The sequence below is a fragment of the Elgaria multicarinata genome, chromosome 2 (genome assembly GCF_023053635.1).
Source record: "Elgaria multicarinata webbii isolate HBS135686 ecotype San Diego chromosome 2, rElgMul1.1.pri, whole genome shotgun sequence".
NCBI lineage: Eukaryota > Metazoa > Chordata > Lepidosauria > Squamata > Anguidae > Elgaria > Elgaria multicarinata.
Genome location: NC_086172.1, coordinates 31,228,046 through 31,255,000, shown reverse-complemented (window position 1 = coordinate 31,255,000; position 26,955 = coordinate 31,228,046). Strand labels below are relative to the sequence as shown.

General features: G+C 44.0%; 1 protein-coding gene across 1 annotated transcript in view; it reads right to left on the bottom strand.

The window, feature by feature from the left end:
* The window catches only part of TMEFF2 (transmembrane protein with EGF like and two follistatin like domains 2), a 260,772-nt gene extending 235,328 nt beyond the window's left edge, over positions 1-25,444 (bottom strand). Inside the window, exons 1-3 of the mRNA XM_063118296.1 lie at positions 25,246-25,444; positions 22,757-22,866; positions 1,522-1,651 (exon numbers count right to left, since the gene is read on the bottom strand). Of these exons, the coding sequence (XP_062974366.1) occupies positions 1,522-1,651; positions 22,757-22,866; positions 25,246-25,444 (439 nt within the window). The remainder of the gene's footprint in view (positions 1-1,521; positions 1,652-22,756; positions 22,867-25,245) is intronic.
* Positions 25,445-26,955: the final 1,511 nt, after the last annotated feature.

Here is a 26,955-nt window from a genome sequence, read left to right as displayed (position 1 = left end):
TTCCCACCATCCATTTGGGGGCAGGGGAAGGAGCTCCCACACACATTTCATACACAATGTAAACGAAAAGACCCTATAGATGGCCTGAAAGGCCTGTGATTTGCCTTTATTTAATTTATTTAAATATTTATATCCCACCCATATCACAAGGATCTCAGTGCAGCATACAGATAAAATCATGATATGAAATAGAACAATATACAATTCTAAAACAAATTAAACCATTAATATGTTAAAACCAATATGAAATTTTAAAACAGTAAAAGCCAATTAAAACAAGACAGTGCGCAGGCTGGTGGATTCAGTCATCAAAGGCTTTCTTTAAAAGCAATAATAATAATAATAATAATAATAATAATAATAATAATAATTTCTTACCCGCCTCTCCATTTTGAATGAGGCAGGGAATAACAATAAACGATAAAATACATGTCTTAACCTGGCACTGAAATAAAGCCAGTGCTGGTGCCAGTCAGTCCCTCCAGGGGGAGGGCATTCCACAGCTGGGGTGCCACAACAGAGAAAGCCCTCTCCCATGTCTCACCATAGTGTATATCTCACTTTTGTGGGGCATGGAGAAGGGCTTATCTGACAGATCTCAGGTCTTGGTCTGGCAGATATAGGGAGAGGCGCTCCCTCAAGTATCGAGGTCCCAAGCTGTTTAGGGCTTTAACTAGGGTGACCATATGAAAAGGAGGACAGGGCTCCTGTATCTTTTACAGTTGTATAGACAAGGAAATTACAGCAGGTGTCATTTGTATATATGGAGAACCTGGTAAAATTCCCTCTTCATCACAGCAGTTAAAAGTGCAGGAGCTATACTAGAGTGACCAGATTTAAAAGAGGGCAAGGCACCTGCAGCTTTAACTGTTGTGATGAAGAGGGAATTTCACCAGGTTCTCCATATATACAAATGACACCTGCTGAAATTCCCTATACAACTGTTAAAGATACAGGAGCCCTGTCCTCCTTTTCATATGGTCACCCTACTTTAACCATCATTACCAACACCTTGAATTCTGACCAGAAACCTATTGGCAGCCAGTGCAATTTATTTATTCACTCCTGGGGGGAAGGTGCCATTCAGATGCCAAAACATCTTGGATAGGTTTGCCCCCAAACTGGCCCACTCCCCTTCTTCCCCATTGGTCAAGATGCCAAAGTGGCCAAGAACAGACTGTTAACCCTTTAGTGGTCCATGGCTTGCCTAGTTTAAGTAGGGCACTGTGGTTTGTAACAACGCACGAAGGGCAAAACATTGCAGAATAAATAAAACAAATGCTTTGGGAAACCTCACCAGTTCTCCCAAGTGCTGAAACATTATGCCAAAGCAAAAGGGGAAAAAAGAAGGGGGGGGGAAGACCCCGGTAGTGGCTGCAACACAGCCGCCTAGCTTTCAGTTATTGATTTGGGATGAATCTAGCAGCCATGCAAACAAATGCACAGAATACACACAGACTCTTAGGTTTGGTTTTAGACAAAGTTCTAGATAATATCCCACATGGAGTCTGCTGCACCTACCGGTGGCACAGGATCCTTCAGACGCCACAAGGATTTCACTTTGCTGCTTGCAGGCAGCTTGTCTCAAGTAGCATTCGTTCTGATAGGTATCGCCATTGGAGCCACACACAGGCACATAGTCGCTGTTACACTAATGAGCCAAAGAGAAAGAAAGCAACAGTGCCGTTAGTAAATAATAATAAAAAAACACATGATACAATGGTGTGTAAAGTTCCCCTTTATGCCCAGGCTCCAGATGGTAAATACTTGCTAAATAACAACGATGCAAAACTGTGAGTCAGTCTCATTCTCCCCAAACCTACTTATTTATTGATTTATTTGCTTTTTCATGTCTATTTGTTTATTACTTACATGTCTATTTTGCTCACTAGTTGCCAAAGCTCTCTGTGCAGTTCACAAAAATCAAATCTATAAAATGCAACATGATAATACGTGATATAAAACCTTTAAAAATTTAAAACGGAATAAAAGTAAAAAAAAACCAGAGTAAATGAGAGCAGCACTGAAAAGGTCTAAAAACATACACATAATAAAAACTTTGACGCCCTCAAAAATATTTTATCCCAGCTGTATTTTTTTTTAACATCCCCCCTTTTGCCCTTTTTATTGTGAATATCAACAGAAAATACATCATGAAAATGGGGGGGGGGGAGTACATTGTATATATAAAATTATCATCATTTCCCATCATATATACTGTTAAAAAAAAAAGGGAGAGTGTTACACAAAGGTTTCAGGAAAAGCAGACCAGATATCCATATGTTTATCCACTTGCAAGTTGCGTCTATATAACACTCATTCCAAAGATGATAATGTTATTAGGTCCTCAATCCATTGCATTATGGGAAGTGTGAATTTGTCCTTCCAATGTGATAGGATAAGTCTTTTGGCTGTCATAAGGGCTCTGAAGCTCCATCTGCACTGACCATGTCTTAACTTCCAAGAAGCCGGTAGGTAATTTAGGAGCAGATGCACATTATTCCATATTATAGATAGTTTCAGTACAAAGTTCATCCTTATTATAACCTCCTCCCCAAAAGGGGCAACTCAAAACGTATGAGTTAAAGAAGCATTAGATGCATTACATTTCCAACAGTTATGCAAGTTAGACAAACCTTTATTGAAAAGGTTTTGTGGTGTCCAACAGACCAGAAACATTTTTTTTTTAACCTGAGATCCTTTAAGCTTCTGTTACAGGTGCTACAGCAACCATCCATTGGTTAGGCAAGATAGGGCCCTCCAATTCTCTATTCCAATCTAGGCTTAAACTCCCAGCTGTTCTTGTATGCAGCGCTGCTATTCAGTGCTGCTGATCTGACCCTCTTTTTTTTTTAGCTTCACACAGAGCCAGACATATTAAGTCGGTCGCTATTCATATCATGGCAAAGCCACGTGGATGAGAACAACAGAGCACCTGCAGTCCATGATTAATCCACACTTTATCAGCCCACCTGAAATTCCTGCTAAGCATTGCAAGCCATCAGTCTTGTCTTCTTCCATCAGAAGAAAGGGCAGCTTCCCCCCACTACCACCCCTTGTTCATTTTAATAAAAATAATTCCATTTTGTAATGAAAATTAGGCAACCTACCGGGTGTAGTTATCACAGGATAATCACACTCTGCGGCATTAGAGAGATACTTGGCTGTGCCCTGTACCTGATAATTATGCCAGGGATGTGATTATCTCATGATTACTGTACTCCTGATATGCCTCATTGTTTAATTAGAACAAATGTAATGATCAAGATTATTATTTACAAATGATCACCTCTGTTTAAAACCCGGTTAAAAAAAAATGAAATAGAAGTCACCCTGCCAATTAGCTGTTCTATATTAAAATGTCTCATGATATGCTAATGCACATGACACACACACACACCAGATAAAATTGAGATCTACGAAAATGACAAACTTCAAACATGCCTCAAATAGGAATGATTACGATGCTGATTAACAAGTAGACAGTTGGAAAGGTTATCTTGATTGGAGGTTCCACAGAGGGACGAGGCCTGGAAAATTATTATTACTTGAGCAAAATGACATTTCGGCTTGGCCAAGAGATGAAACATCTTCCATATGCTATAATGTCTGCTATATTATTCAGACTCATTGGCCTACTCTCTGATTTTTGCGATCACTCCTCCCATATTCTCTTCTACAAACTAAACCAAAACTCTCAGATGTCTCTTTCTGGCTAAGCCAGAATGTTGATTTGTCTGCTGGAACACTCTTGAGAGCCAGCATGGTGTGGTGTTGGACCAGGACTGGGGAGACCCAGGTTCAAATCCTAGCCATTGAGTTCACCTTGTGACACTCACTATCTCTCAGCCTAACCTACCTTACAGGATTGCTGTGGGGATAAAATGGGGGGGGGGTAGGAGGAAGAGAAGCAGGTACACTGCCTTGAGCATCTTGGAGGAAAGGTGGGATATAAATGTAACAAATAAATAAATGTAATATCTACCATGGAAACTCAGAGCATTGCAAAGGATTCTGGGGCATGTTTGAGAGAGAATTCCTTAGTTCATGGGTTGGCATTGGTGACTCCTGTTGGACCACACCATGGCCGTGTCTGAATTAAGAACATGGTAACACTTGGAGAGGTAGAGAAATGATGGACAAGCTATCCGTATGGGAAGTTTGGCAACTGTTACTAATTTTCTCATTGTGAAGCCCCTCAGAAGCTTCCAAGAACCCCTCCAGGTAGGGATGTGCAAATCATCAAAACTCAAGCTCATAGAAGTTCTCTGAATTCCATCTTGAAGCTTGTTCCAACTCAAGTCCATATCAGATTGTGAACTTTGTTTTTTCTCTTTCGCATGAATATCCGTTTGTATTTCCAAGTGTATTTCCCCCCCAAATGTACACAACAATTGTGCGCATTTTTGAAACGAACACATTCTTCTCCCATTGATTAAAACATATTTGTGCACATTTTTCAAAAGTATGTGTCTTTTCATGGGCATTTTTCAAATGTACCCATACTGTCCAATGTGGCTTTTTCAGTCCGCGAATCGCATTGCAAGCTCGGAGATGTACAGACTTCGATTGTAGATTGTGTCTGAGTCCATCTTCATTCCAAAAAGTACGAACTGGGTAAATCCGGATTAAAAATTAGCCAAAATGAATTTCTTATACATTCCTACTCCAGGGCTCACTGGAACACAGTTTCAAAACCTGCCATTCATCCATCCACTAGGAAGACTTAAGAGCCAGTTGCCTGTATCCCATTTTAATGAATTCATTGCAAAACTGAAGTGTGTTTGAAAGTGGAGGTGCCAGACTTCATCCAGAGGCTAAGCAAAGATTCCAACAGGGGATGGAGGGTAAATTGGCAGAATTTGCCAACACAATTAACACAATCGGTAGGGATTTCATTTGTTCAAGCACAGAGGACCAAATTTCAATCAGAAATCAATCCCAACCGCCCTGCCTGAGACTATTCATGTGGATAAGTAGAAGAGGCACAATCTATCAAGAACATGCCACTTGTTCATAAGTAGAAGGCCATCGTCCACTGCTGCCTGCCATTTGCAATCAAGTACAAGTTCTCCAGAAATATAAATTAAGGTGGTGTCATGGACCATGAACTTGCATCCTCAGTGGATCCCAACACCTTGTCATCAGAAAAAGAGTCTCCAGTGTTAACGGTTCAGGGAAGAGGACTTGCCTACAGGAAGGTCTCATGAAGATTCCATCTCCCCAGGACCCAGTCCTTTCGAAAGACCCCAGGAGCAGCTCCACCATGTCCAGAGGAAGTCACATTACCATCCTCAGACTCTGAGGACTCTAGCCATGGGGAAACTAGCATGCCACAATCCCACATTGTTGCAGCATGAGTTTGCTAAAACAGGTCAGGATCCTTTAATAGACAGAACCTCAGTCAGTATGGAGGTGAGGCCAATCAGCCTAAGGGCAGCCAAACTCTTATTTAAACCCCAGTCTTGCTCTGCTCCTTGTTGGAGCAACATTCAAACAATTTAGTCTGGCTTCCAGCTCCATTGCAAGCTTTCTGTGGTGCTAACCTCTATCTGTCTTGCTTCACTAAACAACCTGATCCTTGCTCAAGATCTGATCCATAGCAGACCCCTGCAGCTGAAGTTACACCACACAACATTGACAGAATTCATAGCCTGTCATGAAAGAGGCAGATTGCACCCCCCAAAGCCTCTTGTTTGAAATTAGAGGTAACAATGCCTGCCTCTTCCTCACCTGCCGTGTTGCTACTTTAGGTATGATGCAATAGAAGTGTGTTGATAGTATTCTTTATATGCAGTAACTTTTTGTCCTTGATGAAGAACAATACTTCTACCAAACACATCCTCAGGCAGAGGGAAACAGAATAGCTTGGAGCAGAGGCCAGCTGTGAAATATGCAGGGGGTGGTGGAAATAAACAATCATTTCCTAACAGCAGCCTGACTGAAAGAGTGTGGTGAAGTTTGTAGAGAGATATACTTCTGTCTTTGTGAATGATCCACCCAAACCCATATTGGGAATGTTTACAGCTGACACAAAATATTCCCCCCCCACATATTTGCCACCCAAGTCATGGGTGTCAAAAGGGGGAGAGGGGGCATTTCAGTCATTTTCAGGGGGATGGGGGCAAAATGGGAGCTCTTTCTGGCAGCTGGTGGACCACCATTTTTATTTCCCATACACTCCCTGGGAACGATGGTACATTGATACAGTGTCATTTCCATGGGGATTGTGTGTGTGTGTGTGTGGGGGGGATGACAGCCCCTAGCTGGGAGATCTTTGCCACCACAAAATTTGTGTTCACACTGAAAAGGCTAGCCAAGCGAGGTAGGGGTAGAGGTGTTTATTCCCTTTTCACTTCCCTGACAAATCCAGGCTGAAAAGTTTCAGTTAACATTCAGATTAGCATTGGGAATGCTACATGGTGCATAAAAGTTGCCATAAATAAACCTACATCTTGTATTGGGCCTGCAGTTTAAAGCAAAGTATATATTATGAAAAGTTCAGTGATCCTTTCTTCCATGTGTACTGTTTTGTTTTGTTTTTAAAAAAACAAATCAACCTAGGCAGGCTGTGAGCCTGAATAAGGGAGAACAGGAAGCAGAGACCACTTCACCCTTTTCCTCGCCAGTTATTTTTATAGTTCAAAATCATCTTCTCCAAGCTGCTTTTTTCACGTTTTCCCCTGCAGGTTTCAGTTAACATTCAGATTAGCATTGGGAATGCTACATGGTGCATAAAAGTTGCCATAAATAAACCTACATCTTGTATTGGGCCTGCAGTTTAAAGCAAAGTATATATTATGAAAAGTTCAGTGATCCTTTCTTCCATGTGTACTGTTTTGTTTTGTTTTTAAAAAAACAAATCAACCTAGGCAGGCTGTGAGCCTGAATAAGGGAGAACAGGAAGCAGAGACCACTTCACCCTTTTCCTCGCCAGTTATTTTTATAGTTCAAAATCATCTTCTCCAAGCTGCTTTTTTCACGTTTTCCCCTGCAGGTAATAAAGGTAGGGGTGTGTGTGTGTGTGTGTGTGTGTGTGTGAGAGAGAGAGAGAGAGAGATTTGAGCTGAACAACAACTGGAACCAAATAACACTCTTCCATTGGCTAAACAGGCTGGCCTTACAATTAGGAAGGGTGAGGCGGCAGCCTCAGGTAGCAGATCTTGGGGGTGGGCAGCAAGTGTCGGAGGACAGAGCTGTGTGTGGCTGTCCTGTGTCCTCTAAGCTAGCCTGCTGCCTTCAGGGTGGGTTGTTCCATTGCTAAAGTGTTGAAGTAAGATTAACTGCTACTCTGGTCAGCTTCTCTACATTGAATCATCTTGTGCTTAGATTCTGGTAACAAATGTCTTGGGCCAACCTTGCTTTTAGTTAAAATTAAAAAACAAAACAAAACAGGAAAGAATCATAGTGAGATGGGAAAGCCGTTCCCACTCCATCCAACTAGCTGATTTCTCTTCTTTGAACAAATGTGTCTGTGATTCACTTGAACAAGAGAGTAAACAGTGGCTATATGGACAAACCCCTTTCAGCAACAGATGTTCTTGTCTCATTTCCAAGAATCTCACAATGCACAGAGAACTAATCACATCTATTACTAATCACTTAGAGTTAGCATACACAGGTTGTTACGAATAGCTCTCTATGATATACAAAGAATTCTTATTAGCAATACACATTACATTCATACCTTGTGGCAATGGAATTTGTTGTAACTTGTAGTTTGGCCCCCATTTCAGAAGAGATGAAGGTTAAGGAAGTGGGGCCGCCTTAAGTAATGAAGGAACAGACTACACATTGGCTGGATCTAAACATATTGATGGCTGCCACTCTCTCCATTCACGTTGTATGATCAAGAGGAAATCCTTAACAAAACCAGGGACGTCCTATCAATTGTCCTGGGATAACTGGGACCAGGGTTTCCCCAATGTTTCCTGCAGTCTCGCAACAACCCTGAGGACTATGGGCAGTGTGGTGTGGGCTCCCAGGTCCTCCCTCCTCCCTGTGTCCAGCAGGGCTCTTTGAACAAGTACAGAGCTGTGCGGGGGTGGGCGGGCTCCATGCCCATTAGGGTGGGGGAGCAGCATTTTCGCCAGCCCCAGGATGTCTGTCTGCATTTTCCAGCACCAAATTGTTCCAATATTATCATTTTTTTTAAAAAAAACTCACTGAGGTGCTGGATTGGAGCTCCATAATTGCGCAATTGCATGACCTTCTCCCCGCCCCCCAAAAAAGCCACTCCAGGAATGTCCCTCTTCAGTTCTGGGATGACGGGATGACGTTTAGACAAAGGGGTATGATCCCAGAAGCAGTTAAGCCCGAGATCCTTCCCCTGCCACCCCGGAAGGCCTCTAGGTGTAGATGAGGCCTCAGTGATAATTGTCCAAGTTTTTGCTAACATGGAAATCTCTACGGTACAGAATTTAAACAGATTCAACGGCCATTCTCTCTCATTGAGGGACCATAGTTTGGCCTGTGTGGATGGAAGCCTTCAGATGTCTTTTTCAGCATCCTCTCCAAACTACAGCTTCCAAGTTTGCCTGAGTGCTTCCAAGCAGGTTGTTTGGGCTACCAGGTCTGTTGTCCACTGATTGTGCAAAATCTCATTTTACATTCCCACACAGACAGGACCTTCTGAGCGAATTGATGCTCAATTTAGAATAAGTCAAAATATGATGATCAAGGCATATTTATATTCTGAAACAGGTAGTTATGAACTTTGAGGACATCACTGATGGTACTTCCATGTTGTTTGGAAAGGAGCTGGTCTTAATCTTGGTAAACTTCTCAGAGAGCCTTGGCTATGTGATGGTGTAGAAATTTAATAAAGAGGAGGGGGGAAGCCCAAGCTAAATGCTGCCTGGGTTCCATACTTTCCAGAAGCAGTGAAGATAATCTTATAAGGAGGCAGCCATTCTACAAGGAGACAGAAAGGCAAAATCCAAATGGTACTGCTGACTTACACACTAACTGATGATCTGCTAGGAGTCATAGAATCATAGAATAGCAGAGTTGGAAGGGGCCTACAAGGCCATCGAGTCCAACCCCCTGCTCAATGCACAAGTTCTCAAGCACAAGTTCCACTCGAATGAATGGGAACTACACAAAAGCACCATAATGCATGTTGGGTGGCCAGGACAGAAGAGCACACTAATTTGCATAAAATTAACATAAACTAATACAGATAGATTCAAATTTAGAAATAACTATAATTTAAATAGAAACACAATACATCTCACCATGTTGGGGAAGACTGTGAACAGATGACTTGTGGTGCTTGACCAGTCTACTGTCCAGGTGCTGTTGATGGGCAACTTCAAGGCCCAGCTCTTCCCTGTGATTCTTCTTCTTTACCTTTAAGCTGGACTTGGACTGGACAGCCCTTCAAATAGAGGACTGCCACCTGTAAACTCACCATCCTAATCTGGCCTGTCCGTCCTAAATTCACATGCATTTTAATGAGGCTTATACAGGAGAATCTCCTGGTAGACAGATAGCACCCCAAGTCAATTAGTACGTAAGGCAGTGGCACCATTGGGATTTTGCATTTGAGGCATCAAAATGTCTTGGCTCAATTCTTACGCTATCTTACAACCTGCTCAGAGCCTTAATCTTTTGCAGCCTTGGAGAAATAACCCATTTATCCGAGGCCTAAAAGTTTAAGTTGATCTTTGTTGTGTTGCCAGTCTGCCACTATGGCTGATAAAAATATCATCAGTTAAAGCAAGAAAAGCATGAGGAGGGAAGATGGCAAATGGTGATTATTAAGTTGTCATAGTAGTCTTTATATCTGAAATATCTTGGCACGGAGGCCTTGGACTCTGCTTCTTTACACCAATGGCATGGCGACGCTTAGAGTGTCAGAAATAATAGAAATAATCTCTCTAGGCCTGGGAGCTGCTGGACTCTAGGGCTGCCACATTTCCTCACGAACCAGCCGTTCATTTTGGATGTGGATTTAGTACTCAGTACATTGAGTTCTGGTAAAAAATTCCATGCCCTTCTATAAGGCCATGAAAAATGGTAAACAGCTCAAACGAAGCTTGATTTCTGAACGTATTGCTCATCAGTGCTGGTTATTTTAACAGATGCAAGATGCTAACATTACATATTCGATCAATGAGAACAGAAGTCCTTCTGGCTACATCGCCTTTTATACGGATTTCCCTTAATTCCATTCCACAGCATCCCTGTCAAGGGTGGGGGACTTTGATTTAAGATTGCTAATTGACCAGAAAATAACAAATGTGGCAGGATATTTTTTTTTTAAAAAAACCCCAGTAGAGTTGACAAAAAACCAAAGGGACAAAACCATTTCCCCTGTACATTCATTTATTTAACTTTTGCAGTGGGCTTTATACCTGGATGGACCAAAATTATAGGTTCCACCCCCAGACCCACAAAAATGTTGGACACCAACCCTCAGGTTGCATCTAGGTTCAGATTTATTTATATTTTTATCTGAGATTTTGCAGCCTTGACTGGCTTTACTACAAATATATTTTGCATTAAAACCTACATATCAAGCTTTTCACTTTGCCATATTCCTGAATCTGAAACCAAAGGGCACAGTAATATATTGTTATGTGCATGCACACACAGAGCGCATAGATATATCTGGATTTATTTCTTTAGATCTGCCACTAGCCTAGTCTTTTCGTACCCATGCATGCTTGTGACTGCATACAGCATTGACTAAAGGAGATTACAAGGTTTATTGGCCTATCATTAGTGATGAGTAAGCTCCCCCCAGTCTGAATTGAATTGTCTTGGAAATAAGCCAAGCTATTCCTCCTAAAGTCAGAAAAAGCTTGGCATAGACTACAGTCCAATCTGACTCTTCAGAATTTTTGTATTCTTTCCCTCTCATCTAAACTCCCTTTCCCCTTCCCTTTAAATTAGTCTTCTGCAAACTCGTGCACGCCAGATGATTTGGACCACAACTCCCAGCATTCACGACTATTGGTCAAACTGGCTGGAGCTGATGGATGTTGAAATCTAGAGGTCACCAAGTTGGGGAGATGGATTTAAATCATATCTCTTCCATGTCCTAACAACTGATGGACACTTTCAAAGCCCCTGCTTGATTTCTTTATGGGTTTTTTTTACTTTAAACCAAACTTGGACTAGACACAACTTCAAACAGAGGTCACCTTCCATTAGAGGACTGTCCTCTATAAATGAGGACACCAAGTCCACCTTATTCTGTGGTGATAGAAACTGAGTACTGACAGTAGCCAAGGAATATCATCATTCTGGTCTATTCCTTAGTCTTTCTGAACTGAGATACAGAGTATGACTTGAAACAATGTGACAGATTGCTCCAACACAGGTACCTCTCTCTATAAGCACCTTCTCCTCCCCCCCACAATCCATCTATTAAGGTCTTCAAGGAGATTCTGAAACACTAACCCTGTAGCTGAAAGGTTTTCCAAGTCTAGGGAAAGATGAGGTTGATCCAAACCCCTTTCTGCTATCTTTTTGGAAGATAAATACATAAATTTCTTGCAGGGACTTGCTTGTTGAAGAAGGAAAGGTAGCCATTAAAAATTACACTGTTATTTTCTCTGCAGGCCTCAATGCTTTATTAGGGCAGGGGGAATTGAGATGTTATGATTTTGTAGGCTGGGAGAGGTGGGCTCAAAAATGTTTGAAATAATATCTGCATTTCTTACTTGCCATGTTTGAAAGTGGGCTTCTGCCTATACCTATACCTGCTTAGGTAGCTGATAATGTTGTTTAGCATTTATTTAGTGTTTCACTTCCAATCGTTATTATAACAGCCCTCTGAGGCAGGTCAGAATGGCAACTTGCTTAAGGCAATTTATAGTGCAATCCTATACACACTTACTTGGGACTAAAGCCTTAGCTAGACCCAAGGTTTATCCCGGGTTTGTCCCGGGGTCATCCCTGTTCATGTAAATGACACACAGGATATCCCAGGAGCAGGCAGGGACGACCCAGGGATAAACCTTAGGTCTAGCTAAGGCTTTAGTCACATTAAACTGAAAGGGGCTTACTGTTGAGGAGATATGTATAAGACTGCTCTGTTAATAAATTAATGTTCTTGAGCTGGTCTAGGATAGATAAGTGCTTGTTAGAGGATAACTAATTGTTAGCTGCTTTGAACACCATTTTCTTGGTGGGAAGGTCGGTAAAGGTACATGTCAAATAAATAAACAAACCCTGACAGCTCTTTCTTCTTAGCTTCACCTATCGGGCAGTGAAGGAATGTTATAAATAAAAACTAAAAATTGCTTTGAAAGGGGGAGCATTCTGAACAAGGAAGTGGCAGGAAGAGTGCTATTTCTCCACCTGCTATTTCGCCATGCAAACTTACATGCACACGCACACACACCTGCTCTTCCCTTCAGGGGAGTGAAATGGCAGGCAAGAAAGTCATTAAGCACCTCCCTCCATGTTCCCAGTCTGAATTCCCCCTCCTAAAATGGTGTGTGCGTGTGTGCGTGCGTGCATGCGTACATGTATGTGTGTTTTAAAGGCTGTCAGGGCTCTACAGGCCTTAGTTAGCTAAAATAATCTTCACCTCAGCAACAGTCTTTATGTTATGCCAGACTCCAGCGTTGTTTCTTTCCTTTGGAACCAATAAACCAGCCTACAGATGGTAAGGAGGTCTGAAAGGAAAGGAAGACTACTAAGAATTAATGCCCTAACGAGCACATAGGACTGTTCTCTACCAGAAGAAGAAGTTAGCGTCTGTTCTTTTTGAAGCAGATGTGTAATGAGTGCTCTACAGAGAAATACAACTCCCTTACCGTACGGACTCAGTGGGTGCCTGGTGGTCGATCTGTTTGCCGAATCACCAAATAGCAAAAATGAGTTTCTTGGGACGAAGGCCCTTCCTGGAAGGGATTGGAACTCATTCAAGCAAATCCCAAACAGTCTGATCTGAATTTGCCTTTCAAGTCAACGGGATTTATTTATTTTTACGTGCCACTTTGGTATGATTAGGCAGCTTGCTCTGTGTGACCGAGAAGAAGTGCTTTAACTACGGAAGAGCCAATGGAGCTTCAAACATCGGTGGTTCATTCCTTACTGCAGCAATAAGCTTCCGATGTTTAGGCAACATTTTAAAAAAGCCCAACTATTTATTCAGTTACTTCAGTTTCTACCCTGCTACTTCCCAAGGGCAGGCATCAAAAAATAAAGCCAAATATCAATTCAAATTAAAGTTACCCACACCTGCTTTGACCGTAGCCACTGCAGTCAGCCCAAAGAATATTTTTAATAACTCTTTTGGATAGTATGCAGGCCAGAGCAGGCCCTACTATCAGGCAAAGTGAGGTAATGCAGAGGGGCAGGAAGCAGCAGTGCGGTGTTGGAGGACAGGGCCTGCTGATACTCCCCCATCACTAGTGCTGAAGTAAAATTCAACTGCTAGCCAGGTTAGCTTCAGAACAGTGGTGCCTAGACTGAATGGACTTCCAGGGGGAAGGGGCTTTAGATGCCCATTGTATCGCTGTATATTTGAAGTAAACAACTTAGATTTCTCTGCTCTGTGTCCCCCTATCCCTGACTGCTGTTCCCTGCCTTACAATTGCATCTATATGCTTGAGAGTGAGAACATAAACCAAACCAAGACAAACTGCTGCTTCCCCCCCTAAATGAAAGAAATACTCTGACCATGTGTATTATTATTATTATTATTATTATTATTATTATTATTATTATTTACATTTTAAAACCCTAGCACCATCACAGCTTCAGGAATAAGACAGAGTTTGCTTCTGCTGCCCTGGTGGGAAACACATTTACTTGGAGTAAATGGTAGAAATAATAATAATAATAATAATAATAATAATAATAATAATAATAATGGAATGAACGTCTGTAATCATGAACATGCCTGGCCGGACACTCCCTATAAAATATGTTTAAAAAGAAGAACAAAGGAAGGATGCTGCAACGCACAAAGTCAACGCTAGTGAGCTGTGGTATGTGCATGCTGTCCCAGGCGCTGGGCCTCTTTGCTGCTGCCACCACCACCTGCCACTCTCTGTGTGGTCATGCATCCCCTTGCTGCAGGGCCCAGGACTTCGGTCCCAAGGCACAGCCCTAGCTGCACCACGGCTTCAGAATGCGGAATGGTGGGGAAGAAACAAACTGGAGTGTTGTGTTTTTTTCACCTCAGGCCAGTGGAGGCTGGTGGCTCCAAATTTGGTGGGGCTGTGAATCCATTCTGGGTTTCAGTCAGATCCAGTCAGATCACTCCAAAAGAATGATCTGAGGTGCTGACCCTACCTTGAGGATAGGATTCAGCACCTGGGATAGCTCCTGGCTGTTTCAGACTGAAAGCTAGGATGGTTTCACAGCCCCACCGAAATTGGAGCCACCACAGGCTCAGGCAGCAAAATGTCTTGGGCTGGCCCTGATGTAGGCTCAGCCTGATAGACCTCTAGGAGTTTAATTTATATGATGCCATGTACTGATTTCTCCAAAGTCATTGAGGCAGAAAACTCAGAAGAAGAGCCATGTTAGTTTGTGGTAGCAAAAGAGAGTCTTGTACCCCCTTAAAGACCAATGATACATTAGCAGAAAAATTACAAGAGTTGGCTTCGTTTCACTAGTGGTTGAACAACCACTAGGAGATGAACTAGCACAACTAACCCAAGCAACACCTGGCTGAATTAAGTCATCATAGCTTGCACCATGCCTTGCACAAATGGAATCAGCGTATTGGATCAGTGGGGATTCTGAAAGCAGTTGGAGCTTTGCACTAGCAGAATGACATCATTACATACAACCTTAACTTTATTTTTATTTTTATGGTATACACTTTCTTATTTTTACTTATTTTATTTTATTTATTACATTTTATAACACCCCCCCATAGCTGAAGCTCTCTTCTTGGATGACAGTTCATTGCATCAGAAGCATGAAGAGTTATCCTCAGTTGACAGGTTCCTATATCCATGGTGGTGGGGAGAATGTTGGAAACAATGGGGACAAACGACATGGAATGCAGAAAGTACGTGCGGAGATATAGATGGACGGGAACTGACTTTAGTCTGAGCCATCCATGTGGCGCATTATTTAGCTCGAAGAATATGATCCTTAAATAGCCCTGTTAAAAATGTCTTCCGTCTGTACATCCCAGGACTGAGGAGGTCCAAAGGACTGCATTTTCCTCGCCCCAGTTCTGAAAAGCATTTAGACAGCATTGCAAAGATGGTCCTTGGTTTCCAACATCTGGAGACCATGTTATGGCTTGAACTGGTGCCACAAATCCTTCGCTAGACATTAACTTTCTGCTGTAGTAACGTAATTTTCCTGGCTGCCAAATCACCCGCCAAGGATAGAGGAGGTTACACACCCAGTGTGCTGGATGTGTGTAGAGGTCAATGGATGAATCTGGTTGTGCCAAAGTACCAGCAGTAACAGCACCAATACATGCGCCTGAGCAGCAAATGCTGCACCAGTCACAGACTTCATGCACAGGTCATTATGTAGCAGCTCAGCCCCCCCCCCATGTGGTGCCGTCACCAGATGTTTTTTGGACTACAACTCCCATCAGCCCCAGATAGTTTGGCTAATGGCCAGAGAAGATGGGAGTTGTAGTACAAAACATCTGTGAGGCACTATGTTTGGAAAGGCATTAGTAATTATTGGATCGGCATTCATCATGTTAAGCAGGGAGGTCTTGTTATGAAGAGCCACCATTTAAACAGAGAGAAAACTGAGAGGCAGCCATGGGGGAGAAATTTAGTTTCATGCAAGTCTGGAAACAGTATTTGGCAATGGGTGAGGGGAAGAGCAGGGGCCAAGAGGAAGGAGGTACCCAGGCAGACAGGCCAAAGTCCTCCACCCTGACCTCATTTTCTCCCCTGCCATCCTCATTCCCTTCACAATAGCCAAGGTTAAACCGACTCCTGGCTGCTCATGGAGAAGGGAAGAATGGTTTCTGATGCCTGGCCCACTATTATTATAATTTCAGATGTCAGCATCTATCAAGGTGAATCCCTGGAAGGGGAAGGGAGGGGGAAGGATTTCTGGACAACCCCCCTACACTCTATTTTCCCATATTTATTCTTATCAGTTTCAGCTGGCTGTAACAGAGGAAGATGAGTGGGGAAGCCAAAATACTTCACCATTTTTTCCTCTTCCCTCCCCATCCCTGTTTCCTTGCCTGTTCTGTCTTTTTAGACTGTAAGCCTGCGGGCAGGGACCATCTCTAAATGATTGTTTGCAAAGAGCTCTGGAAGTCTTTTTGGCTGTAACGCAGGATACTTTAAATAAATAAGTACATAAATAAAATAACTTAGAAGCAATAGGGGATTTGGGAGAGGTTTGTTCTACCTTATTTCTGCCTCTCCAGGGTTTAGACCTAATGAACCCAGCTGATATCAATTTTATTGATTGATTTATTATATTTATGTCCTGGCTTTTTTCCTGCAAGGAACTCAAGGCGGTGTGTACAATCTTCCTTCTCTCCATTTGTATCCTCTCAACAACCCTGTGAGGTAGGTTAGATTAAGAGTCAGTGACTGGTCCAAAGTCACTCGGTGAGCTTCATGGCTGAGTGGGGATTTGAACCCCGGTCTCCCAAGTCCCAGTCCAACACTCTAATCACTACACCACATCCTTGTGGAAGGATGACCTATCTGATTTCAGTGATAGTCCTGAAGTATGGACCCTCTGGGCCAATAATTAGGTCTGCCACTGGTAACATGAATCAAAGACAAATCCCGGAATTCACAAGATAGCCATTTCTATTTGTTCATTAAAATCAATGGAACAAATTCCATTTTGTCTACCAATATAAACTGATTCCAGACAGTTCATTTTAGGATTGCTAACTTTTTAATTAACCCTTGCTCCTGGGCTTTTGGCATCAGCTTGATCATCTGCAAATGGAAACATTTATCTCTGTGCTGTGAAACAACTTTCTCTGCTGTTTTCTACAAATTGTGCTGATGCTAACATCAGTCCCAGCTATTTTTTTTCCTGGTCAGTTGACAATCTTAGTTCATTTTATGCATCACTCTTCTCCCACAGAATTAAGATCTATTTCACAACAACCCTGTATGGTTGAGAGATTCTGATTTGCTCAAAGCTACTCAGTGAACTTTGTAGCTGGGCGGAGATTTGAACCAGGACTCCAAACAGAATTGCCAACTGATCAGGAAATAAGTCCGGCTTACTCATATGCCTTTCACAAAGGTTTGACATGCAGAAATCAGGAAGGGAAGCTTTTAAAGGCATGGAGCTGAGCATTATCTCCTGGGAATTGCTGCACCTCAAACTGCTGTTAAGAGAGACAGCTAGAAGATTTACACAAATCATACAACTTAACCTGGCTGGATTAATGTACATCTTTTTGAAAACTACCGAATCTCAATCCATAAACGTCTTCACTACTTCAAAGTTATAACAATTCAATGCATCTCATTTGCAGCACAGTGAGGGCCAAATTAACTACACAGATACCTGGGCTTTTACACAGCTAGCAAGCAAGCAAGCTAAACACACACCCCTTTTTCTTTAACATTTCATCTAGAGGTCTTCTTCACCCAGTTTGTAGCTCCTTGAACTCTGGTTACAGTTCAAGGAACCATCGATTGAGAATTCAATAAAACAGGCTCCACCTGCTGACAGCAAAAGCAATGATCTAGGGTTGCCAGTTACACACTGCGAAAAAGAGGACAAACGAGGACACAGTCTTGCACAAAAATTGTGTATGCTAATTTATACGGATAGATGCAAGTTTATCAAGAATTACTAGAATCTAAATAGAAATTCAATACATCTCACCATAACGGGGGAGTCTGTGACCAGGTGAACTATTGGCCTGCTGTACAGTTTGCTGACTAGGTGGGAAACTTCAAGGCCTGTTTAAGCTCTCCTTCCCTGTGGTTTCTTATGATTCTTTATTTTTAAACTGGACGTTTGCTAGACAGTCCTGCATACAGATGACATCTTTCAAACAGAGGGCTGTCCTCTGTAATGTAGGCCACGTTGTCACCCTAAAATAGTCCCACAATTAAAGAGCATAATATTATTACTATTATTATTATTATTATTAATAATAATAATAATAATTGCATTTTTATACCGCCCCATAGCCAAAGCTCTCTGGGCAGTTCACATAAGATAAAAACACTTAAAAACTATATACAAAGATTAATAAACCACAAAAACAAGCAAAATACACATACATTCAAAACCAGTATAACAACTTCAAAAACGATGAGCCAAAAAACAGCCCCAGGGTCATTACATATTACTAAATGCCTGGGAGAAGAGAAAAGTCTTGACCTAGCGCTGAAAAGATGACAATGTCGGCGCCAAGCGGGCCTCGTCAGGAAGATTGTTCCACAGTTGAGGGGCCACTACAGAGAAGGCCCTCTCTCTTGTCGCTACTCTCCGAGCTTCCCTCTGAATAGGCATCTGGAGGAGGACCTTAGACGTTTATTTATTTATTTCATTTATATACTGCCCCATAGCCAAAGCTCTCTGGGTGGTTTACAAAAGTTAAAAATAGTGAACATTAGAAAGCATATAAACTTAAAAAACATCAAAAACGTAAAAACATCAGTATCCATTTAAACAGAGTGGGAGGTTTCTGTGCTCCCGGTCAAAACATCCTCATACAAGTGGAAATAGACGAGGCATCCCCTCTGAAAAGCTTGGTATGCAGTTTCGTTTTGTGTTGCTTGGTGTGTTTTTTAACTCTAACTGGGCTGCAAAATGCACACTGAAGTGTATCTGGCCCAGTGACAGTTTGGATGAAACCATCTGAAAATGTGCGCATCCGAGTTTGCACATGCAAGACTTAAATCAACGAATGTGCAGGCATGACCCAAAGCATGTTGTTTAATAACCCTACCCTATTTTCAATGAAGCTGTGGAAGTTAATGACTTTAAGGAAAGCTAGGTGACACCTTATGCTGCACTCCTAAATGCACTTAGGACAGGAGCAAGTCCCACAGGATAAGAGGGACTAATATCTGAGTAATCACGCAAAGGATTGTGCTGCACATCACTGTAGTGAAAAGGGGACCAAGGCCAGCTCATGGTTTGTGGGGGTCCCGGGCAAAATGGCCCCTGGTGGGCTCCTCCATCAGTGGGCCTTGGTGGGCTTACCCAACTGTGATGGTGGTCTGCAGTTTGCAGCAATAGCATTCTGAGCAGCATTGGGTGGCTGGGCCTAGCTGCCATCTAAATCATGCATTTTCATCTTATCATGCACAGATCTTATGCAGGACAAGTTAGCACGGCCTTTGGGGGATGTTGTTGGTCTGTATCAGGAGTACTGCCTGAGTCATGGGCATATATAGTGATGCTGCCTTGACCAGTGTGAACAACAGATCTGGAATAATTTAAAGTTGCTGTAGTAGCTCAGTGGTAGAGCACATGCTTGGCATGCAGGAGATCCCAGGTTCAAACCCCAGCATCTCCAGGAAGGCTTAGGAAGGAATCTTGACTGAAACCCTGGACAGCCACTGCTGCCAGTCAGTGTCGACAATACTGTGCTAGATTGTCCAGGGGTCCGACTCAGTAAAAGGAAGCTTCCTATATTCCCACTGAGTGAGCATGGTTCGAGTGGAACAGAGTGTGCTCCCAACATTATCCAGAGGGCAAATCGCAGCAATACCACTTTAATCTTATTTCTCTGTATGCCTTAGCTTGTTTTCTCCACTCAGTCTTAGAGCGTATTGAATAGCCTAGAGGCGAAGTGCTGTAGAAATCACACATGGGCACACACAGACACACACACATACACCCCCCCCCCCAAATCCCAGGGCTCTATCATACTTTTGTGTCACACCCAAAAATGCAAGGTCAATACGACCTTGCACTGGTGGGGGGAAATCCTGTCTCTCCTACCAAAAACTAGAATTACCAGGAAAAGGAAATGTTTATTCCCTAGCTGGCCTTCTCAAACCAGATGTTTTGGACTACAATTCCCTGACCCATGGCCCTGCTGGATGAGAGTGATGGGAGTTGTAGTCCAAAACATTTTGAGGGTGTCATGTTGGGGAAAGCTGGCCTATCAAACGATATGTATCCCTTTACTTTCTCCATTCTCTTATATGGGAGGAGGGGATCGCTGTACTTGGGATCAATACTGCAGGGAGGGAAACCTGCCCATCACACCATCACTGGGTGCCCTGACTCCACCTCCTGCATCACTCACACACACAGAGTTCCCTGGCATATGCAATACTTCTCTCCACACACACAAATGGCTCATCACAAGGTTTGCTAAATAGTAGTATTTACCAACATGCATTCATAGAGGGCTAAAGTGATGCCAAGACTCTGCAGGGCTCAGTCCTGCAATCTGTTGTCTAGAGCAGGGTTGAGTCCTGGAACTAGGGTTGTGTCAGCCTTTGAACCCATCCTTGTAGCTTTGCCTTTAATACCAGCTGCTTGAGCGGGCAGCAATGCCCATTTCTCTGTACCACGGAAAACTTCCATTCCGGATTTCTGCCTATCAATCCTCCCTCTCCAAGCACAGGAGCAAGCTTTCCCTGGCCAATTGGCAAACCTACCTGGAACATGTTTTTGCCTCATCAGTGAGTAACGACAGCCAATGTCCCCAGACTCAGGATTAAGGAGGAAGGATTCCAAGGCAGATGGCATGGCTTTTGAGGGAGGCTGGCGTTCCAGTGATTCTCTGGTTAGAAAATCAGCACTCTGTGTGTGTGTGTGTGTGTGTGTGTGTGTGTGTGTGTGTCAGACATTGCAGATCTCACCCAAGTATATCCACTAGATCCTGCAGAACTGTATCAAGGCCCTTTTCTAGCATAATAATTTTATATTCGATTACTGAGGCTTTTTTTTCTTGCTGTTAGCATATTTTTGGATTTGCTGTTTAGCATGAGAATTAGGAATGAGACTAGACAGGGCTCTTCCCCAATCTGGTACCCTCCAGATGTTTTGGACTCAAACTCCCATCAGCCCCAGGCAGCATGGCCAATAGTCAGCAATGCTGGGAATTATCATCTAAAACATCTGGAAGGTAATGGAAAACCTGAGACAAGTTACAGTATATATTTACAGCAACCTCCTTTGTCCTTTGGGGAACAGCTTCTGTGGTCTTTGCCATTATGAAAGTCCTCCTGTGTTCGCTAACTTTAAACCAATTGTGAAAGCCAAACTGAAGCTGTATGAGAAGAAACTCAGAGTACTCTGTGCCTGTTTTATTTTCACTGCCGGTGGCACTGAATTTTCTGCCTTTACCCACCAGCCAGAGACACAAAGACAGAGCACTAAATCAATTGTGTAAGAAGCAACTTCCAAGTAACTAAGGATTCTAGTTTAGAGTTCTACAGAGTGCTTTTGTTCCCCTCGCCTTTTGACAAGAACATGCCCTTAAATATGGCATGTGCTCCAGCGATATATAAATAAGTGTTATCTGCTAATGATTCTAGTAAGAATGATTCTAGTAAGTAGGATTATGTAATTCTAATGTCTAATTTAAAGATTGATTAGCCACTGGTTATGAAATGTCATACATGCTTAAAGGAGTACTTATTCAGCTAAAAGCTTATAACATACCTTTCAGAGCCTATACTGTGACATATTGAACAGTGAATTGCTTGTGATGGTTCTCATGTAACTAGATATGAGAGAAATTATAGAAGAGAAAGCCTAGGTTTACCATAAGGGACCTACTTTAAAGTGTACAGCACCCCCCACAATACAGGTTCAGTGCATGTTAAAATAGGTAAGGATGTTATCTGAACACCTAAACAAATGTACTTGTACTTAATACCAGAATAAAATAAATTCTTAATCAGTATGTGGAGAGGTAGTCAGGATACCATTTATCCTCCATTAATGTTCCATTAGCATCTCAACTCCAAATCATTACTTGGATGTAAATCCCATTGCCTTTGATAGAAGCTATCTTATATTTAGTTGGGAATGTGGGTACAAGACAATCTTATGCAGACAAACATGGAGGAAATATGGTCCATTGGAAAAACTGCAACTTCATTCCAAATAATGTTTACCTCCAAGTACCGGTTATATACAGCAACCACAATTCAGATGTACGTATTTGTCTTGATACTTTTAATGACATCCAGTCTGATTATAGGTAGGCAACTTGGTACCCTCCAGAAGTTTTGGACTATAATTCCCATAATCCCTGACTAATGTTCATTTTTGCTGGAGTTGATGGGAGTTACAGACTGAAACATCTAGAGGGCACCAGGTGAAATGTATAGAACTTTTGTTATTAATAAATGTGGTCGGTATTGTTAAAGTCAGTGGAACTCAATCAGTTCAAGAAGTATTTAAACATTCTTGGATTTTGGACTAGGATTTAGCTGGGAATCCTAAAGGAATGAAGCAGCATTGTTTCAAAAACAATGAACACTGTCTTAGTATGCCTTTGATAAGTAAAGTCAATCTATGAGAACCTTACAAATTAACTCCCCTGCAACTATATCAGTGGCCTCCTGAATCTGTAGGGCTGGCTACAGATTTAGAAAGGACAGGAAATCCTAAATTTAAAAGGCCACAGCAGTTAAGCCATGCATGCAAAACCTGAAGCTGCAGACCCTAAAGACCCATTTGGAAGAAGAGCATCTTCGTTTTCCCAGAGAATCTTCTATCTTCTTGACACCAGTTGGCTGTCCTGCAAGCTCTTTAGACTCGCTGCCAGGCTTTCACTCTGACTTCTCTGCATGCAGAGAAATAAATTGCCAAGTGATGGGTTGTAAAGGGAGATCCCTGATTTGTATTCTCATTAGTGAATTAAGGAATGAGAGATCAATCTCCTTACCTTGAACTGACAGACGCAAGTCACGGTGTCTCCGATTCTTAAGCACTCCCCATCAAATTTACAGGTATTGGTGTCGCAGAGAAAGAGATCATTTTCTCTGTCATCATAACCTCAAACGTAAAGAGAAAAATGCTGTCAGCTTCAGCCTGGCAAAGGAAATTATACAGGGCAATTGATTTTTAATGTACGTGGCTCACCTAACCTTGTCAAAGGAGCATTATGCAATCTAGATAGGTCTGGCTTCTCATTCCCACTTTGACTTGTTCTTGCTCCTGTTATCCAAGGAATTTGCATTCCCAGTTACTCTCCCTGTCTCCTCTTTTTCCCCCTTTCTTCTATGAAAGTAGATTCTGTTTCCTCAAAACCAAGCATTGGGTTGTAGAACATGTTTTTCTGCCTCTCCCCATCAGATCTTCTGGTCTGAAGTCTAAAATGGGAATTTCTCCAGGCAGTGACATAACAAAGCTCCCTAATAATAAAGATAAACAGGCGGTGTGCTTTTTGTGATAGGCTGTCTGATTCCAATGAAGATTGATCACCTCCAGGTTAATAGGAGGGGTGCCAGGTTCTTCACAGAGCTGCGGAAAGAGCCCGGCTCCTTTCCTCCAGTTTTGACAGGCAGGCTAACAGATCTGGCTGAAGATTCAGCTCACGGATGCCAGCTCAAATTTCAGACCTCAGCTAGTTGCCATCCTATCCTGAGGGTGTGTCGCAAGGTCTTAGGCAAAACAACCATTCTGAGGTTCCCAAATCCATCAGGATATTGATGTTATTAATAATCCTCATTGTGTCCTCAGCTGTATCTTGGCTGTGTATTAAAAATTAAAGCATCACACATAGAACAAAAGTAACTTCATGCTAATAGCTTATGTACTGGAGACAGATACTGCACTGAAGCATGGCATTCTTGTTACATACCCTAGGCAATTTCAGAAACGCTTTAAGTTTTAACATCAGAAAGCCACAGTGCTGGGCTAAATACTATATTTGCTGTAAAGGTTCCTGTGGCTTGAAAGATGGTGAAGTATTGGCTCCCCTGTAGTTTTTTTGCATTCAGATTTGACTGAATAAAACAAAACCAGTAAATAGGAGGAAATAGAAGGCTCTGGTCTATATCCAGCATAATATGTTCCCCCACCTTTAATAGAGTGAGGAAGTATACTTAAAAAAAAAAGGCACAGCATTGCACAGTATTATTAGTGAATGACAGGCTGCATCAAAATCCTGCTGGTGCATTTGGAAATCTGTCTCTGTCTCTCTCTGCATAGATATAGATGTAAACCCAACGTATCTTTAAATAAAAAAATGTGGAGGTTCAGCTTAGAAGAGAAGATACTCCCAGAAGCGTTTGCAGTCCAAGATTGTGTGGGAAGCAGTGCACAATTGGTAAACACACTCCAGACAGAACTACAATTAACCTATTGAGGAAGAAGCTGATCATAGGAAAAGATAATTGATGGAGAGAGGCAATAACCCTCCACAGCCTCTTCCTTATTCAATTACTGCATTTCACTTGGACTGCGCCTGGCGAATCACTTCAAGTGGGGCTGAAACTGACCAGATTAATAAGGGAAGGGGAGAAGGAAGCCTGTTTAGTGACAGCCTAGAGGAGGAGGAGGGGAGAGCCTGAGGAGCCCCTTTGAACCCAGCTCGATTTGGGGATTATTTATTTATTTATTACATTTTTATACCGCCCAATAGCCGAAGCTCTCTAGGCAGTTCACACAACCCATTTTCTCCAGGAACAAAGTGCATTTGTTTTAAAGTTAAGAGCAAAAGAAGAAGAAAAAAGAGTGGGGGAGAGACGGGAAGTTTAGGCACCCCAAATGCCTAAAGAAATGGAAATGCATACAATAGTGGCAGGTGTCTCTGAGGGTGGGTGGAAGCTTTCCTGATACTAGACTTGCTGGTTCTTGGAAAGGAGACCCTGAGTAGCATCATTGCACTTTTTTTTCTTTTTTTGCAAGGTATCAGCACTTCTTAGCCCGTCACAACTTGATTTATTGCATTCTCTCTCTCTCTCTCTCTCTCTCTCCTGCTGCTGCTCTAACTTTTAATACTTCAAATAACAACAATATCCGCCCTTAGCCGGTTAGCTGACCATAACGCCAAATTGTGTCCCGACTATAACGTCTATCGAGATCACCATCGAAAAAACCAATCTCAAGCAGAAGCGATTAAAGGTGTGGGGGTGGGTGGGGTGGGGGGGGCAGGCGGAAGTAGAAAAAAGATCTACAGAGACTTTCTGCCCTCGTTGTGCAGGATTTTTATTTCTTTTGAATCCAATGTGATCGGTAATTTTCCAGCCCGCTTCTGTGCGAGCTTTAAACAAACAAACAAACAAAACCAGAGATGGTTCAACCCCACCCCACCGGCCTCCCCTCTTTCACTCTCTTTTAAAAGATGCCTCCCTTTAGAAATGGATGGGCACGGCTGTACATCTCTTTCTCCGGCTCTCGCTCTCCATCCCCCACTCCCCACAAGCTTACCAGAGCAATTCCAGCCGGTAGGCGTTTGGCAGTCACTTAAGGAGGTAGGGAACGCTGCAAGTTTCACCGGTCGGGCGACGATGAGTAACATCACCGGCAGGAGCAACCAGCAAAAGCAATCGCAAAGTGTCCAGCTGCTGCTGCTGCTGCTGCTGCTGCTGCTGCACTGCCGAGCTGGGGAGGATTCCCACAACACCATGACTTCTTAACTCAACTCTGCAGCAGCAGCAAGAGGAAGGCTCCCCAAAGCGGATCGGTCTCGGGCAGACGTGGAGTGAAAGGCGGGGGCGCGACTTAGCATCCCGGTGGCCCCAGCCAGCAGCAGGCTAGGAAGAAGCACCCAAGTCCTGGCATGATGGTGGCGGCGGGGACGATCTTGAGAGTTTCAGCAGAGCCAGAGATATTCCCATCCACGGGCCTGGCCCAGCCCGAGAAGCGTCAGAAGGGATGGCCAAGGAGGAGGAGGAGGAGGAGGAGGAGGAGGAGAAAGAGGAGGCTGGAGCAGCCGCTGCCATAAGGGGTCGGGCTGGGCTGGGCTGGGGAGAAGCGAGTCAAGGCGCTTCGCCGCCAAGCCGCCGCCGCTGCCTCCTCTCCTGCTCTGCCGCCCGCATCCCTCTGGCGTTGGGAAAGCAGCAGGTCCCTTCAGCCCGCCGGGGTCACGTGGCGCAGGCAGCGCCGCCCCTGATTGGACGAGCGGGATGCAGGTCCCTGGGAGGGAGGAGGCGGCGGTGGCGGCAGCGGCAGCAGCTGGAGCGAGAGATGCTGATGCTCGGCTCGCTCCGCGTTCCGCGAGGCGCACGCCGGGGAGGAGGCGGCGGCGGCGGCAGCGGCTCCCAGCCCCACCCCGGGGGACGCGGACGGGGATCATCCTGCAGGCCGAGAATGAGCGGGAGGGAGGGACAGAAGTCGTCGCCTGGAATGGACTGTGTGTGTAGTGGTGATGGTGGGGGAGTGAGAGAGAGAAACGGGGGTGGGGTGGGGCGTCGGCAACTTCTTCTCTCCAGGTAACACCCCTCCCCGCCGCCCCGCCTGAATCACCTGGCCGAGAACTCCCCGCCGGATCTGCGGCAAGACACGGCGGCGGCGGCGCCGCTTCTGGGGGGGGGGGGGAGGGAGGTGGGGAAAGAGGGCTCGCGTGATCCCCTGCTAACCCTGCCGCTCCCTCGCCGCCTGCCCTGCCCCGACGCTCTGGCAGACCGACGAGCCAGGCACGCGCTCCTTGCATGAGGTCCCAGCCAGGCGCACACCGCGGGCATGTGGAAGTTGTCTGCGGTCACCACGCATGTGCAGGCGTTGTAAATATGTGTGTGTGTTGCGTTTGGAGGGGGGGGGAGAGTTGTATTTGCGGCTGCAGAGGTACGAAGTGCCATGCCTCCTCACCCCCCCCTTCCCCGCCCGGCATGTTGGCTTACACGGCGTACACGCCTGGCCCGATGAAGCTGGAAGGAGGCAGGGCAGGCCGTCCAATGCATGTAGTCACGTCTCTCCCCGCCACCACCCCTCCTCCAGCCCGCGATCGTGGGTCCACACAGGGAGGCGTCAGTCCCACGCAGTCACCTTGCCGCGCGGGCATGTTCACCTTGCGCGTGCGGCGGATCCCATGGGCGCACCGCCGGATTGGGGGCTGGGCTGGGCTGGGCTCGGGTGGTGCTTCTGTCGCCCGGACGTGCCCAGCTGCAGTGCCGGATTGGAAAAAAAAAGTTCGCGGCG